The sequence below is a fragment of the Macadamia integrifolia genome, chromosome 11, assembly GCF_013358625.1.
Source record: "Macadamia integrifolia cultivar HAES 741 chromosome 11, SCU_Mint_v3, whole genome shotgun sequence".
In the NCBI taxonomy this organism is placed as follows: Eukaryota; Viridiplantae; Streptophyta; class Magnoliopsida; order Proteales; family Proteaceae; genus Macadamia; species Macadamia integrifolia.
Window position 1 is genome coordinate 15,382,296 of NC_056567.1, and position 16,162 is coordinate 15,398,457.

At 39.7% G+C, this 16,162-nt stretch overlaps 1 protein-coding gene across 2 annotated transcripts; it reads left to right on the forward strand.

The window, feature by feature from the left end:
- Positions 1-4,573: 4,573 nt before the first annotated feature.
- LOC122093570 (U1 small nuclear ribonucleoprotein 70 kDa-like) lies at positions 4,574-16,162 on the forward strand. 2 transcript variants are annotated; one of them, XM_042663925.1, is made up of 11 exons: positions 4,574-4,805; positions 5,326-5,440; positions 5,530-5,609; positions 8,948-9,023; positions 10,805-10,869; positions 10,960-11,022; positions 12,698-12,779; positions 12,862-13,024; positions 14,569-14,646; positions 14,815-15,514; positions 15,708-16,162. In XM_042663925.1, exons 1-10 carry the CDS (start codon positions 4,707-4,709, stop codon positions 15,497-15,499), a joined length of 1,506 nt encoding a protein of 501 aa, XP_042519859.1. In that variant the 5' UTR covers positions 4,574-4,706; the 3' UTR covers positions 15,500-15,514; positions 15,708-16,162. The 2 variants fall into 2 exon arrangements, with proteins under 2 accessions (XP_042519859.1, XP_042519858.1); XM_042663924.1 differs by having other exon boundaries at positions 14,815-16,162.

Consider the following 16,162-nt stretch of genomic DNA (forward strand, 5'->3'; position numbering starts at 1 on the left):
TTGTAAAATTCATTTGTTGATTTGTGTTTTGTACTTCACATCCATAAATCTCAATATCTGAAACACTTGGAAACTGGAAATTGAACAAACAACTAGTTCTATTGTAAGGGTTTGTTTTCCAACCCCCTCTATCAGATGAGTTACACACTTGTACCTGAATAACGGTAAAGTCAGTTATTTTCATTTTCAGTTTACACTACGGTCTCAAGGTGTGTTCATGCTATTCGGTTATTATATTCTGATGCCAGATTGCAAACACTGGACTGTCAATTGTAGCTAATTATTCGGCTTGAGCGAATGTCATGTTTCTGCCTCTTTATCTTGTTCCCAAGTAAATCTGTTCAGGCTGTGGAGGCAATCTGTAAGTCATATATATCAATCGAGTAATTTGGTCATGATTCCCCCAAGAGAATTTATGAGGAAATGGGGTAGTTTACAAGATGTTACACAACCGATTCCGATGAGCGAGCGACATCTCTCTAGACTTGGGCCAGCGCTCTACTGCACTGGCAGAGCCATCATCACAACAAGAGGCACTTCCCGAGCATTTTTCAAATTTTAAGAAATCGTTTCTTGTTCCTTTTAGGCCTCTTCATATGCAGGTTTGTACTATCGTTCCCTGCCTTTCCTTCTGGATTTTTTTTACCCCTCTTCTTTTATGCATGGGAAATTATCCAGTACCACCCCTAAAATCGAAAATAACTTGGAGTGAGTCAAGTAACTCCCAAAAATGAAAATAACGTCTAGTAGACCCGTTATTTTCTCAAAATTATATCTAAAAAACCCATTTCGTTAGGTTTAAGGCGTTAAGTGATGATGTCATTATTCATTTTTTCATTAAATGGCCAATCTATCCTTATGGGTATGTTAAGTTACTATAATGACCTTCGATTACAATCTGCTCTGACTACTATGGCTGTGCTCCGACTACCTCTGCTCCGTATACCTGTGAAGAAGAAAGGAAGACGAGGATATAGGAGGCGACCCAGATGAGAATAAGGGTTTATTCTCTACCTTCACCGCCCTCCATGTCTATGGTTCTACTTCTTCTCTTCTTATTGTCTCTATTATATGTAGCAAATCAGATGATCTTGACATCAAATTCAAAGCTGCGTTTCGGAGATCAGACACCATTATTTTCGATTCATGGACACCAGATAATCAACCTTGCAATTTCACCGGAATTTCCTATAATTCAGACGGTTCAGTAACAAGTATTGAACTGGGTAACAGAAATCTGATCAGTGTTATCCCCTTAAACTCCCTCTGTCAGCTTCGGTACTTGTAGAAACTGGATCTTGGATCGAATTTCTTGTACGGTACCATCACAAAAGCTTTGAGGAATTGCAGTTACTTGCGGTACTTAGATCTTGGGTATAATTCCTTCTCATGCACTACAATCCCTAATTTATCCACTCTAACCCAATTAGAACTGCTAAGCTTGAATTCCAATGGGATTTCCGGTCCTTTCCCATGGAGTTCATTGGAAAACATGACAAATCTCGCCTTTCTGAGTCTTGGTGACAATTTCTTCAACAATCCTCCATTCCCGTTGGAGGTTTTGAAGCTCCAAAAGTTGTTCTGGCTGTACCTCTCCAATTGCAGCCTCGAAGGAACTATTCCCAAAGGCATCACAAATCTCATCGGACTCATCGACCTAGAACTCGCTGATAACAATCTATCCGGCGAGATCCCAGCTGATATCGTGAAGCTTGCGAATCTGTGGCAGCTTGAGCTCTACTACAATCAACTAATGGGAAAAATCCCACCTGAATTTGGGAACCTTGGTGCTGGTCTCACTTATTTTGACGCCTCCGATTACAATTTGCGCTTCACTGATACAACTCTCACTCTTGGATGATAGGGTTTCAAAACCACACCGCCTGAGTTCGCTCTGCGTCTCACCTTCGTCCCTTCTAAGAAATCATTGATAGCAGCCAACGAGGTAAATTGAGGTAATAACTTCAATAATTTTCTTCCTTTCATAAGGAGAAAGATGGGGGTTTTCTTTGCCAGGGTCGCAAATGAAGATTTGGTGCGGAGCTACCCACTGCAGCTTCTGCCTGCTACTGTTAACGTAATAATCGCCCAGCTAGGGTCGCAGCTGAACTGAAGGTGATAATATGTAAGGGTTTGGAAGGGTAAAAATGAGCTCTTTTTAGAGTTTTAAGTATAAGGATAAAAAATGTCATTTCTCACTTTTAGTTAACGATGTTACAAATTAGGGGTGCGGTGGATATTATTTTTATTTTTAGGGGTCATTCGAAGTTATTTTCAATTTTAGGGGTGGTACTAGATAATTTCCATTTATATATATGTGGGTGGGTGGGAATTTACATCTAGCAGTGTATAATGGAATTTTACACACTAGCACACCTTATTTACCGTTGGATGGGATAGGAAGCATCTCAACCATTCAATCCATCCACAGTTGTCTCTCTCCCTCCACTACTACTGCACCCAGTCCCAGTGCCCTTGCATCTCCCCCTTTCCCCACTCTTGACCCATCCCCTACTGTCCCTGCCTGCACCTTCATGCCCACCCCTCGACCTGATACTCTCTATAATCTTCTCTATAAAATCCTCTCACTGGTTTAACCTACAACCACAGGCTAGAATGCTAGATGCACCCACTCTTCTGCCTTCCCCTTTGCCATTCTTCAATAATGTAACTTCAGCCTTTGTATGTATGTTTGTCGTTGTACAATACACATACATTTTCAGCTACCCATGTAAAGGAACTCCAAATAGAACTTGAATTCCATATTGATTATTCTTATGTAAGAAAAAACCTTAAAATGAGGTTTAAATCCCCCCATCCCCAGGTTACGATTTTGTTTTGAAAAACGTCTTAATCCTTAGATGCAAAATCCAAACACATACTTGTGCAATAGGGGGATCCATCTTGAATTTGCATACAACAACAACAATCATAACCTTGTTCCAACTAAATGGGGTCGGCTAAATGGATCCAATATGAAACAGAAAATGAAATAAGGTAAACAAGGAAATAAAAGATATAAGAAAAGATAAAAAATTTGGCAGTAAAAGTAGAACAACTTCTAGGAACAACCTTACCATATGCATATTTGTTCTTACCACTTCGCGAATAGTCATTTTAGGTCTACCCTTATCTCTTCTAGGTCCCTCAATATGCATCTGGTCTCTTTTCCTGACTGGGGCATCCATAGGCCTTCATTGAACATGATCATACCACCTTAACTGGGTCTCGCAGAGCTTATCTTGAATCAGGGCGACCCCACCTAGTTTCTAATACAATCGTTCCTTATTCTATCTCTCATGGTCTTGCGTATATCCCAATTAACATCCTCATCCTAGTTGCCCCCAATTTATTCAAATTACTCTTCTTAACTGTCCAACACTCCGCCCTATAAGTTATAGATGATCGTATCACAATTTTGTATAATTTTTCCTAGAGTTTAATCGGCATGTGTTTGTCACAAACACTCACGATGCATTTCTCCACTTCGTCCATCCTACCTTAATTATGTGGAACGCATCTTCCTCTATATCTCTATCTAGAACTTGCATATATGGTAAAATAATTCACAATTATGAATCCAATATGGGTCTCAATCTGTTCAAGCAAATTCAGTTCTTGAAACAAACATCATGAATCCCAAATATGGCTCCTCCCCATTTTGAACATCCAATGAGTTAAAAAGGGCCTAAACTCAAGCATGTGATCGATCAACTTATGTAGATGACATAAAAGGGGAATTTTTTTTCTTTGTGAAATAGAAAGGGGAAGTTATTCAGTTGGCAAATACCAACACCTCAAAATTAAGAGGTCATAAGATTAGCTAATTATCCACAAAAATAGGGAGAGGGGATAGTAACAAAAAATATTTTGGACAACGATCTCAGGAACTAAAGCCATCCTCAATCTTCACTAAGCCTTACTACTGTGGGGGTGAGCCGCAAGAGTTGGGGAGGAAGGGGGGGTGAGAAAGGGGGCGAAGGGTAGGCAGCACAGGGTTGGGGTGGGAAGGGGAAGAGTAGCAAGGAAGGGTGGGGTGACAGAGGGAGGGAGATGAAGATAGTAGGGCGTTGGCATAGGATAAGTTATAGAGCAGGGTAAGGATGGGCCAGGGCTGTGAATAGGGAAGGGGAGCAGGGCGGGGATAGCTGGCGGGGTACCATGGCCAAGGGAGGAAGAGGAAGAGGGGGGGGCGTATGCCTTTATATGAGAGTTGATGTAGATCTATATTAATTGCTTATGTTTTTTTTCTTATGAGTAGATTTTTGGGTGGGACATTTTCAATGAAAACGCTTAAGAATTATAAGCGGTTCATTTTTTATTTCATGATACAGAAGCGTTCTAATCAATTATTTGATTTTTAATTTCTGCATCTGATATCGTGAACCAAATCAAACCGTTCAACCAACTGGAGTAGGACTGGAGGATTTCAAAAAGAAAGATACAGCAATTCTGAAGACTTACTAGATATCGGAGTATCGGAGTAGCGGGTTATCGGAGATTCGGATTTCGGAGTGGACCTTATCTGCGTTTCGAACCCGTGATACTATAAATAGCTTAACTATAAACCCTTGGCCCTCTTTCTTCCCGCTGGACTCGAGAAGTAGAAAGAAGAGAGGCGGTCGATCTTCGGATGCGTTTTCTTCTCTGGTCATCATCGTTGAGGATCCTGAAACCCTAAAGTTCTTTTGATCTGATCTCTGAAAATGGGAGACATGAACGATCCGTTCATGCGCAACAGAGACGCTGCGGTGCAGGCTCGCACCAAAGCTCAGAACCGCGCGACCGTTCTGCAGTTGAAACTTGTATGTTCTGTCTATTCTCTTGTGATCTTGGATTCGTTATTCTGCTTCAACTTGTCTATTGTAGTCTTACTTCGTCTCTCGTTGTATCCCTAGTTTCGGCTTGCAAATGTATTTGCTAAACCTTTACCTTTATTTTTTATTTTTATAATAACGCAGTCGTTAGCAAAGGGGGGGGGTTTCATAATGCTTTTCGTTCGATTCCTGAGGAGAATCCTGTCTATTTGATCTTCAGAATTAATCTCCGTCGAACTTCACAATACCTTTTCTCGGCTTTGGTTTGTAACTATTATTTCTTGACATTGCATTTCTCTTAGTTGCCTCTTATTAAATTTGTAACCTCTACGGTGAAATAATTTCTTAATTTAGGTCAATCACTCTATATCGAGCATTACCCTCTCGGAGCTGGACATTTTATGTTTTTTAGCTTGTTGACAGTACACAGTTTACTACGGTTTCTTGATAAAATCTTGAACGGTTACTGAATGAAATTTTAATCCAATTCTTCATGTTGGCCTTGCAGATTGGGCAGAGTCATCCGACTGGTCTTACGAATAATCTCTTGAAGCTTTTTGAGCCCCGACCTCCCCTGGAATATAAACCGCCTCCTGAGAAGAGGAAATGCCCACCATACATGGGTACGTATAACCTAAAGTTCAGTTTTTTTTTTTTTTTTTTGATGTATAGGGGTTTATTGTTGTCCTAAACACTTCTGTTATCTCTTTAGGAATGGCACAATTCGTGAGTAACTTTGCTGAGCCGGGAGACCCTGAATATGCTCCACCTGTCAAATTGGGCGAAACTCCAGTAAGATACACCCGCAGCATGAAATTGGATGATTTTAACTATTATTTGGTAGATTCTTTTAGTCTGGATTCTGTTTTACAAAGTAATGCCTCTGTGAATGGGAGTCTCCATACATAGATTTGAAATGTAAGTGGCATAATGCAAACCAGTCTCCAAACCAGAATATTCTAGCAGAATACTAGTGCGAATATGATAGTAGAACAGAAAACAAAAGCAGAATTGAGAGAATTCTGTAAGCTCAGTCAAACAATGGTCTGTAACTTCAATCCATGGGTATAGGTAGAACTGATCTTGATAACAGAACAGTTATGTAAGAGTACTTCTACTACTACTATAAGGTCTTTAATAGCATGTTCAGAATCGATGTAATCAATCAGATGATTCAAGGAAACAAGAGCAGAATCTGATGCAGAATTCCAGCAAGAAGAGAAGATGTGCGTGTTGTTTTGGGTTTGATTTAGTTTATTGGGTCTGCCTGAACCTATGGGTTTTGTTTAAGTTAGGCTTAATTTGAGTTCCCATGAGTTATATGAGCCTTGGGCTTAATATTTTTTGGTTTACTATTGTAATGGGTCAATCCTATAAGCCCCAACATTAAGGATTTTAGTCTATATGGGATTTAGTAGTTGGTTTTTATTTTTGATTTAGAAGATTTGGAGGAGATTTGCATGGAGGATATTCTAGAAGATAATTGATGCAGTTGGGCGTGGGATGATTGGGGAATAATTAATAATTTGATTTTTTTTCCTTTAATTGTTAGTGTAAGGTGTGGTCAAATTAGTAGGAAGATTGGATTTTTATTTCAGTTGCCAATTTAGGTTAGTTTCCATTTTTAATTAGCTTCCAATGTTATGCTTTTATTTTTCTTAATATAGTCATGTAATGGAGAAGAATTCAGATTTGAAGAATCGAAATTTGATTGAGGTTTTTGGGCTTGAACCAGGGCTGCCGAGAGACTTGCACATCCCTTCTTCCTTTGATCTTCTTCACTTCTTCTTCTTCCTTACTTTTTCTGCTGTAATTTTTTTCTCTTCTGGAGTTACTCTGTTCTGGACTAACCCAACAGCCCTTCAGTTGGATCAAAACCCTCTTGAAATTCAAATTTTGAAACTTTGAGCAAAGCACGTACTAACCTGGCGATCAGAAGTCCTAGGGTTTTGGTGGCTGAAATCCCTCTCACTGAGGATACCTACCTTTCATTGATGGCGGAACCTGCTACTGTCGCTGATCCCTTGTTTCAGAAATCTTCACTTTATCTCTGTCTAATCTCTTGAACTGTAATGTTCTGGATAGACTCAGCAGGCCTAGACAACCACAGACCTGGAGATTAAGAGCTGTTGAAAGGGATTCTAAGGGCAGAAGCTCGATTTCTTCTTCTTTGGTGCTTAACGTGACGCCTTGGCTATCTTGAGGTTGAAGACAACCTAAAATCAGAATCGTGGCTTGCCTATTTCTAAAAGGTGCTTTTTCTTTTGTCATTATTCTCCTTTGTCTTTTGTATTTCCAAAATACCCTTACCCTTTTTACCTCCAACCTTTGCCTTAATTTTGCGTACTAATTTATCCCTTTGGAATAATTCTTAATTCCCTTCATATCCCATCTTTTACTTTAGCTTCCACTTGCCCTTTTAAGATCCCTGGTTATTTACACTTCTGCCATTCTATTCTTGGGTTGAGTTATTTGGTAATTGGGTGGGCCCCTAAGCAATCCGATCCCTGCTTTTGGACCCGGATCCGCATCAATAATGAAGATTTGTGTGGGCCTCTTGTGATTTGTGTGGATAAAATATTGTTTTTTCTAGAAGATTGCAGGAAATATTCTTGATGTAAAACAATAACCTGTAGGACAGATTACTAGGCTACAAACCACACTGGTCAGAACCAGTGTCACACAGAATCTAGGGACAGAATATAGATGAACTAAGATCTCCTAATCTGGCAGATAGATGGGGCTGGTAATAGAGTTGAAGGGAGGTCTTTATGGTTGATTGAGTACCTAAAATATCAGAATCATCTACTGGAGGGATTGAAAACAACAGATTCGGTAAATAGAAGGTGATGACGAACAGAAAATAGTAACTAGGTGAACCTGCTGTATCTAGCAAACCAGGGATCTGATGGATCCCCAACTAGGATCGAGGGGGGCAGACAATGATAGGAACTATTGAAATCTGAGAGCAATCTGATGGTTAGACCTTCTGATATTAAAGACCGAAATTAGTAGATGTTTGCTGTCAAAATGAGCCCATCACTGATTCTAACAGTACTGGGAAAAGCATCAGATTTTTTTAGAGATTAATGGCAATAACAGTTGATTAAATAAGCATTAAAGCAGTACTGGTTTTACATTGTTACCTGGATTTGAACTTTGACAATGAAAAAACAGGAGCTGAATGTATCTCTGGACAGAGGGAATTAAATAAGCAAAGAAGAAAGATATTATGTATCTCACCTACCATAGAGAAGGTATCCCACCTATCTCCACAATGGCCTCTCACCCAGGCTGTCTCTCACAGCCATGGTTAATAATAATTCTTTTCTTTTTTCATCAAATCATTGGAGCTGTAACAGCCCCTCTCATATAGTAATTCAACTCTCAAAAGGACTCCTATTTACACTATTACCCTGACTTGAGTTAATAAGAATCCTAATCTAACTCAAAACTCTCTAATTACTACTAGTCTCATGTACTAACCTCACCCCACTTATAGGCTTAGGGTTAAGGCCCATGGATCCCATCCTTGGCCCAAATTAAAGTCTCCTAAGCCCAATTGGGCAGTCATAACTGTATCACTGATGGACCTCAATTTATCCTGTCACATAAGTTAGCCAAGTGATAGAACAAAGACCTGAAGAATTTGGGATTATGGAGGTGTGGCATGGACATGCATGGGAGGGTATGCCTAGACATACAAGGATATTGGATTCGGATATAAAATTTGACTCATGGCTAATCAACACCATTGCCCAGGAATCATTAGTGGTAATTTTAGCATCACTCTTCAATTTTACGATTTGCTGGTTTTGATATTGACTCCTGACATGTTGGAACCATTTACCAATTTTGATTTGAGCCAGTTCACAATTACGGATATCCTTTAGATGACCCAAAGCCGGCTATTTAGTTGATGGTAGATTCCTAACTTGTACAATGTTTTGTTTGTTATTGCTGGAATTTCTTGTGCTCTGTTGAAGTTAGACAATACTGAAGGTTGGATTTTTCTATCAATTTTTTATTTGCTGTACTTTACAGCTAGGTTTGGTGCTTTGATGGGATATAGCATTACTCTAGATCTGACACCGTGTGAATACACTTTCTGATACATTTGGTGGATGCAGGTTGAAAGAAGGGCTAGAATTCACAAGCTACGACTGGAACAGGGTGCAGCAAAGGCTGCTGAAGAGCTTGAGAAATGTGATTACCCTACACTTCCTGTTTTTTATTGAAATTATGGGTTGGGGCTCATTAATTCTATGGGGACATTGTTTCTACCGGCTGCTTTAAGGTCTGCACTGGCTGAGGCATGGCAAATGGCACTTGCCATGCCTGGGAAGTGCTGATGTGGCTGGTGCTTGTTATGTTATCTCAATCAATGAGACAAACATAGTAACACTTGTTTCTATAGGGCATTCCAGATATCGCAAAGAAAATTGATTGAGCACATGGAGTCAATCTTTTGTTGTTACTATTATTATTAGGCAAACTGTTATTGTCACGAAGGTTTGTTATTTTTTCTAATGTCACAAGGCATCTTTTCTGCCATATAGACAGATGATATGTCTATTCTGATAGAGAGGAAATGGTCTAGATTAGCCACGTGTCAAATTTCAGAGTCTAATTCAATCTAATACCCCTTTTTGTATTCACATATATCCCGTGCATGTCCATGCATGTGTACCACTACTCTATACATTACTGTGCACTCTCCTAGCTCTGAGTGGGAACAAACAGTTTAGGTTAAAAAAGAAAGTAAAAAATGGCGGTTTGGATTTATCTTTTGATTTTCTGAAACATCACATTCCATTACAAGGATAACTACAAAAGGGTGTACCTAGTGCATGAGGCTCTTGATATTATGGCGTCTGGTCATAATATATGTAGCCTTACCCCTGCTTTACGGAGAAGCTATTTCCCAACTGGAACCCATGACCACTAGGTTACAATGGAGCAATCTTACCATAGCTATCAAAGCGACAAGGCGACCAAGGCATTTGATGTATTGCCCAACTGCCTTGGTGCTTAGGCGGCCACAAGGCGTCGCCTTGGCGAACAAAGCATTCTAATGTTCTTTTTTTTTTTATATAATCATTTTATTTAGGACAATTATCAAATTAAAATTCTATAATTCTACTTGCATGCTAACTAAATATTAAAGAATCATATCAGTGCAAGATATTTATCAGAAAAACAAATCAACGAAATGAATAAACTCAAAAATCATTAAGCCACATCAAATCATAAAAAATTAACATTAAGTCACATCAAGTCATAAAAAATCAGCATTTAGAGAAATGTCTTATTCTCTTATAAGTTTGACTCGTTAAATGATTTTATTTTTATGTGAGACTTTTTGTATTACGTATTACGTATAACACAAAACCAACTTTCCAACAAGTCTAAGATTACATAAATCTGAGTTGTAATGGCAAAGTTATGTGGTCAAACTTATTTTAAAGTGCGTGAATGCTGTTAAAATCGCCTAAAAGAAAATAATTTTATGGACATCAAAAGAAAAAGAATATTTTATCGGAGTTTTGGTTTTTAGCAATGTTTTACCATGATAATATTTATGAAATTTTTAGAATTGAGAAAACGCCAACATTTGAAAGTTGAAAATCACCCCTACAACCATAATCCAATTTTTGTTCTTTTGGGAGGTTGACTTTTTATCCTTTTGGAATTTGATTTTTAAACTATTTTTATTGGATTTTAATGGGGGTATTTGCTTATTTATGAATAATATCTTAAGTAATGACATTTACTTAAATAATATTTGGTATAAATAAGTGTCAAAACAAAAGGCGACATGCAATGCAATAAGGTGACAGTCACCCTGGACGGCTTGATAACTATGAACCTTACCATTGCGCCAAGGTCCGACCTCTTGTTACATGGATAATTGCCCTTATTACTGTTGTTGTTGTTGTTGCTATTGTATTATTATTATTATTATTATTCTTTTATGTTTTATGTAGATGATCCAGCTAGTGATCCAAATGTATCTGGAGATCCATACAAGACATTGTTTGTTGCAAGACTTGTGAGTAGTTTTGTGTTTTTCTTCTTCATTTCTTAATTCTTTTAAATATTTAAATTGGAATGACAAGCATGTGTTGTGGCTCTCTTGCAGAATTATGAGACAACCGAGCATAGACTCAAAAGGGAGTTTGAAGCTTATGGGCCAATCAAGCGGGTAGGTATTTTAGAGCATCCCCAAGGAGGGAACAGGTTTTGCCTTTTGACTTTGGTAAGAGGTTCAGCAATGGGGTGGCTCTCTGCTGTAGCCTTCTTTGAGACTTCTGAAAAAACTTCTTCCTCTAGTGTTAGTGTTTTTTTTGGCTACCATCTCTATATATGAAGTTTTTTTTTTTTTGGGTGAAAACATATCAGTAGTAGCTAGTTTTTTTTTTCTCTTACTCCACTAAATTCAGCACTGGATATCATCATCTATATTTCCTCTAGGAAGTTGCCCATAATTAATAATGCATGATAGGGCCATGCCCGATAGTATGATTTTAGGCCAAGTTTAACTGTAGATGGTTCTGCAATGTGGTATATTTTTGCGTTTATATACTTGCATACTCCTTTGTACGGCTTTTACTTGGCCATGGCCTACTAATAATGTGATAATAAAAAACATTATTGATTAAAAGGTGGAAATTTTATTTTATCTTGGAAGTAGAAATTCTTTTAAATAACAGATAATTTTGTTTTCTGCTACATTATCGTTTTTATCGTTTACCTGTTCTGTCGTTAATTTTGTGAAATCCGGGTATGGGGTTATACGAGCCCATCTCTATTTGGTATGTTGGTTGTCAGCATCCAAGAGTGGTGATGCCTCATTGTTGTGAATCTCTGCACATTAAATGTGAGCATAGTCAGTGATGCACAAAGCCACATGTTTCTGGCCCTAATCTCAAGTTTGAAAGGGGATTGTTGAACTTCTTCCTCTTCTAAAATGTCACTGGTGGTGGGTCAACAAGAGTCGGGAGTAATAGCAGGTATCTCTGCCACTAATTGGCAGTAAGGGTTTGTTTCCTCTATCCTTCCTCTGAAAAGCATCATTTTAAATGCCATAGAAAATCTCGTAGGGGCATAGGTACTATCCTACTTTCCAGTTAGTTGTATTCAGTTTCCAATGGAGCAATATCCCTGGTAAGGGGGTTGTTATTCTGTCTTGTGACTAGCATTTTGGTCGCCTCCCTCAATTTTCTGCCAATCCAATTGCAACAATGGCGGTACATGGTGCATGGGAAAAAAATAGCTTTATTCCTTAAAGGTGAGCAGGGTAGTGATGCATGGTGCCTTTTGGCCTTTATTTTCAAGCTACTACAGGAGAACTTTCAAGTTCCTTTCTTTTCCTGTGCTGGGTAAAACACAAATTTGGGAGTATTAGCACCTTTCTTCCTCCTATTTGCTTTCTGGTTTGCATTATCTTGTTACTGAAAATTTATTTTTGACTCCAAAGGCCAATTGAAAATCTCTCAGCAATTCAGAAGATATCCTGGTACTATTTTATTTTTAATTAGTTTACTAGTTTAAAAATTTTCCCTGGTAAGGGGATGGTAAGTCTGTTTGGCAACTGGTAAATTGGCCACATTCATCGGTTTTTCTGCCAACTCTCCCAGTGGTGGTGATGCATCCTGCGCAGTGAAGCTGTACACCTTAAAAGGTGAGCACGGCTAGTGAGGCATAGTGCCTGTCTGCCCGTGCCATTTAGGATTTAGCATTTTATTTTTATGCTCTAGGTGATAACAATGGGAACTAGTACCCAAGCGGTTAAAACCCCTTGGCTTTTATTTATTTCCTTTACTTCTTGCTTCAGACAAGATTTATTTATGTGACTGTACTCTGGTATGGGCGTCTAGGTACGAATGATTACTGATAAGGAAACAAATAAGCCTAGAGGTTACGCTTTCATCGAGTACATGCATACAAGGGATATGAAAGGTTCGTATTGGTTTTGCATAGGCTATTTCTGCTGTTGCTTATTTGTGTGCATTGATATCTTTATGCCGATTGCATCATGCAGCTGCATACAAACAAGCTGATGGCAGGAAACTTGATAATAGACGAGTGCTTGTGGATGTTGAACGCGGTAGAACTGTTCCCAATTGGAGACCTCGCAGACTTGGTGGTGGACTTGGATCAACCAGGGTTGGTGGTGAAGAGGTCAATCAGAAGTATTCTGGAAGGTATGTGTGCTGATCGTGGCACTTGTAAGTTTCAAATTCCTTTGCAAGTTTTATGGGACTAGTATCTTGTATGTATTCTCATGTGGTAAATAGTTTTGGGACATGAAACTGATCTTGTGATGTAGTAACACTTTCATGGTTGGATTGGCATGAGGCCGTTTGGAAGCCAAGAGGAATGAGAACCGGGTTCAGACTTGGATTTATTTAGGTCTACTAGGGGTATTTATGGATTATTTGGTACAACTATTTTTGTAATTTCATTATTATTGGTAAATGACATTTTAGTCTTTAGGTTCCCAACATTTAGAAACTGCACGTAGGGTACCTAACTTCTGAGATTTTACGTTTAGGGTTCCTCATGTTTAATCAATGTTAAGTTTAAGATACCTCTTGTTTCACCACTGTTACAGTTGAGGCTCTTTTTTTTTTCTATATTCCAATTTTACCCACTCCCACTCCAACCCCACCACTGCCTCTACTCTACCTCTGCCTCGCAACCCCTCGCCTTACCCCACAACCACCCCCGCGTTCTTCCCCAACCCCCCTCTGTAATGACACCCTGATTCTCTGCCTACGCCTGATACAGAACTCTCCTACTCCCTTTTGGTCTGTAAATCTTGTGACCGCTCAGTAACATCAAGCTCACATTCATCTTCTCAATGTTGAGAGGAATTTTTCCCAAAGCCTGAGCCACAGCAGTGTGGAAGAGAAGGTTGCATTTTCTGCAAATCTGGTGGACCTGCACCCACCCCCACCTTGTTTCCCGACCCTCTTTGAACGGCACCATGACTCTCGGTTGCCTGATACAGAGTGCTTTTACCCCTTGGGTCCGTAAATATTTTGACCATTCAGCGACATCAAGCCACATCTTCTCAGGAATTTTATGCAGAGCCTGAGCTGCATCGGTGGGGAAAGGAATGTTGGAACTTGGAACAGGTTTCTGGTTCTGGGGCATGGAAAGATAACCTACACAGTGGTGTAAGGCCTTGCTATATTTCTATATTAGCTGGATGGGTGACTGTTTTTAGTTCCCCCACAACCCCCAAAAAAAAAAAATTCCACCACAAGATGAGACCTTAAGATGGGTGCTTCTGTAGGCAGTTTAGCAAACCCTATTACTTTTAAGACTGAAATATTGGATTGTGCTTGAATTAAAGTGAGCTTGAATATGAACTTTTTTATTTTTGGCGGGGGGACTTCCACAAGAAAGAAGACAAGGTCATCTTATTATGGTATATTCCCAAAACGAGGTCATCTTATTAATGGTTATATTTCCACTTGAGTGGGGAGAAGGCTATCATGCTATTCTTGTTTTAAAAAAAAAATAAAAAAATCAGATGAGGGCATTTGTAGTCTCTGGGGAAGTGCACTTGAGTGCTTTTTTTAGGGTGGAGGGGGAGAGAGTGGTTGAGCAGTAGAGCTGCCAATCTATCAGTAATTTCCCTAGTGCTCATGAATATTTTTAGTATAAGCCTCATTAGTGAATTTAAGTTGCTGGTTCTTTTGCTATTTGTGTGATGTGCCTGCTTTTTTTGATTGCTCAGAGAGCCACAGCAGATAGCTTCAGGTGGAGCCCCTCGGTCAGAGGAGCCCAGGTCCCGAGAGGATCGTCATGTTGACCGGTAAGATGAGCCTTGCATTTGTTTTAAGTTCACACAATCCACCGTTTACACCTAGTATGATTGATCTGTTTAATATCATTTTTAATGATCTTTCTGTTTGGGTGCAATGAGGAGTTGTCTTTCTTCTCATGTTCTCTTATCAGATTGCTATTGGAAATGATCTTTCAGGGAGAGGGAGAAGTCCCGTGAAAGGGGAAGGGACAGAGACTGGGAACGTGAGAAGTCTCGTGAGCGATCCAATGACAGGACAAGGGATCGTGATCCACGAGAAGAAAGGCACAATCGAGACCGTGATAGGACTAGAGACAGGGACAGGGAGAGAGAAAGAGGCAGGGATCGTGATCGTCGTGATCGAGACCGTGGTCGTGACCATGAGCGCGATCGAGATAGAGATCGAGACCGTGAACGCGACCGTGATCGTGGACGTGATCGTCCTCGAGAGCGAGAGAGGGACCATGATCGTGGAGATTCTGAACAAGATCGTGGGCGTTCTCGTGATAAGGAATCTGACTATGATCGCATTGAGCCGAAGCATGAACGGGAAAAGGAGAGGGATTACGGTCACAAGGAGTCTGAGAATGATCGTGGGTGGAATGACCATGCTGAGCCTGGGCATGGATATGGGCGTATGGAGGCTGCTGACCGTGAACATGGGCATTATGACCATTTTGAGGATCAAGGTCGTGGAGGATATGATCATTTTGAGCCCCAGGATGACCAGAGACTCTCAGATCATGATCCTGACCGGTATGACCAGATGGAGCCTGAGGAATATCGATATGATCAAGGGGATAAAATTCGAGATCGAGAACGAGAATATGATCGTTCAGAGAGGTCTGTCTCACGTGAATGAGTACTAGGAATGCAGGTGATGTGGATTTCTTCCTATTTGTTTCGCTTCTCTGGTAAATTCAGACCCATTATCCAGCTTTTCGCAAGAAAAAATGGTGCACACATGCACATCATTCTTTCTACTGACTGGTTTCCTTATTTTAAGGGTATCGATGAATTCAATGGACCAAAACCGAGGGGGGAATGATATACTTTGCTCATCTTAACAGGTACAGAAAATGTTTCAAGATTGGGTTTGAATATCTGTATCCTATGGTTGTGAAAGGTTTCGTGCGGTGGTGCATTGTTACTGCTTTGTTCTGTTTAATTCACTGCTTATTTTGTTTTTTGAGGAATGAATTAGGGCGCATTCATGCTCAAATTGTTGTGGGATTTTGCTGGTTTCACACTTGACCTTAGTAGATATTGTTGTGTGGATTTTTTTATTAACCTTCTTTTGGGGTCGGAGGATCATAGTATGTTGCACACTTCTTTGTGTTTACTGCTAGGTCGGCTAATTCATGATCTGTATTTGTAATGCAAAGATTTGATCAAGTACTACCAGATGGGACATGATGTTCATGTGTATCTGACTTGAGTTGCACTTAGCATATGCTTTGTCTTAAAGCTGAAGTACCGCTCCAAACGATTTGGCAACTCACGTTTGGTTTGTGTTCTGGATCAA

What these genes read in the sequence shown, in the direction of transcription:
- LOC122093570 (XM_042663924.1), top strand. Translation starts at nt 4,707, where the DNA reads ATGGGAGACATGAACGATCCGTTCATGCGCAACAGAGACGCTGCGGTG. An exon ending in TCAAATTGGGCGAAACTCCA is followed by an intron (nt 5,610 to 8,947) that starts GTAAGATACACC and finishes TGGTGGATGCAG; the next exon opens with GTTGAAAGAAGGGCTAGAAT. An exon ending in TGCTGAAGAGCTTGAGAAAT is followed by an intron (nt 9,024 to 10,804) that starts GTGATTACCCTA and finishes TGTTTTATGTAG; the next exon opens with ATGATCCAGCTAGTGATCCA.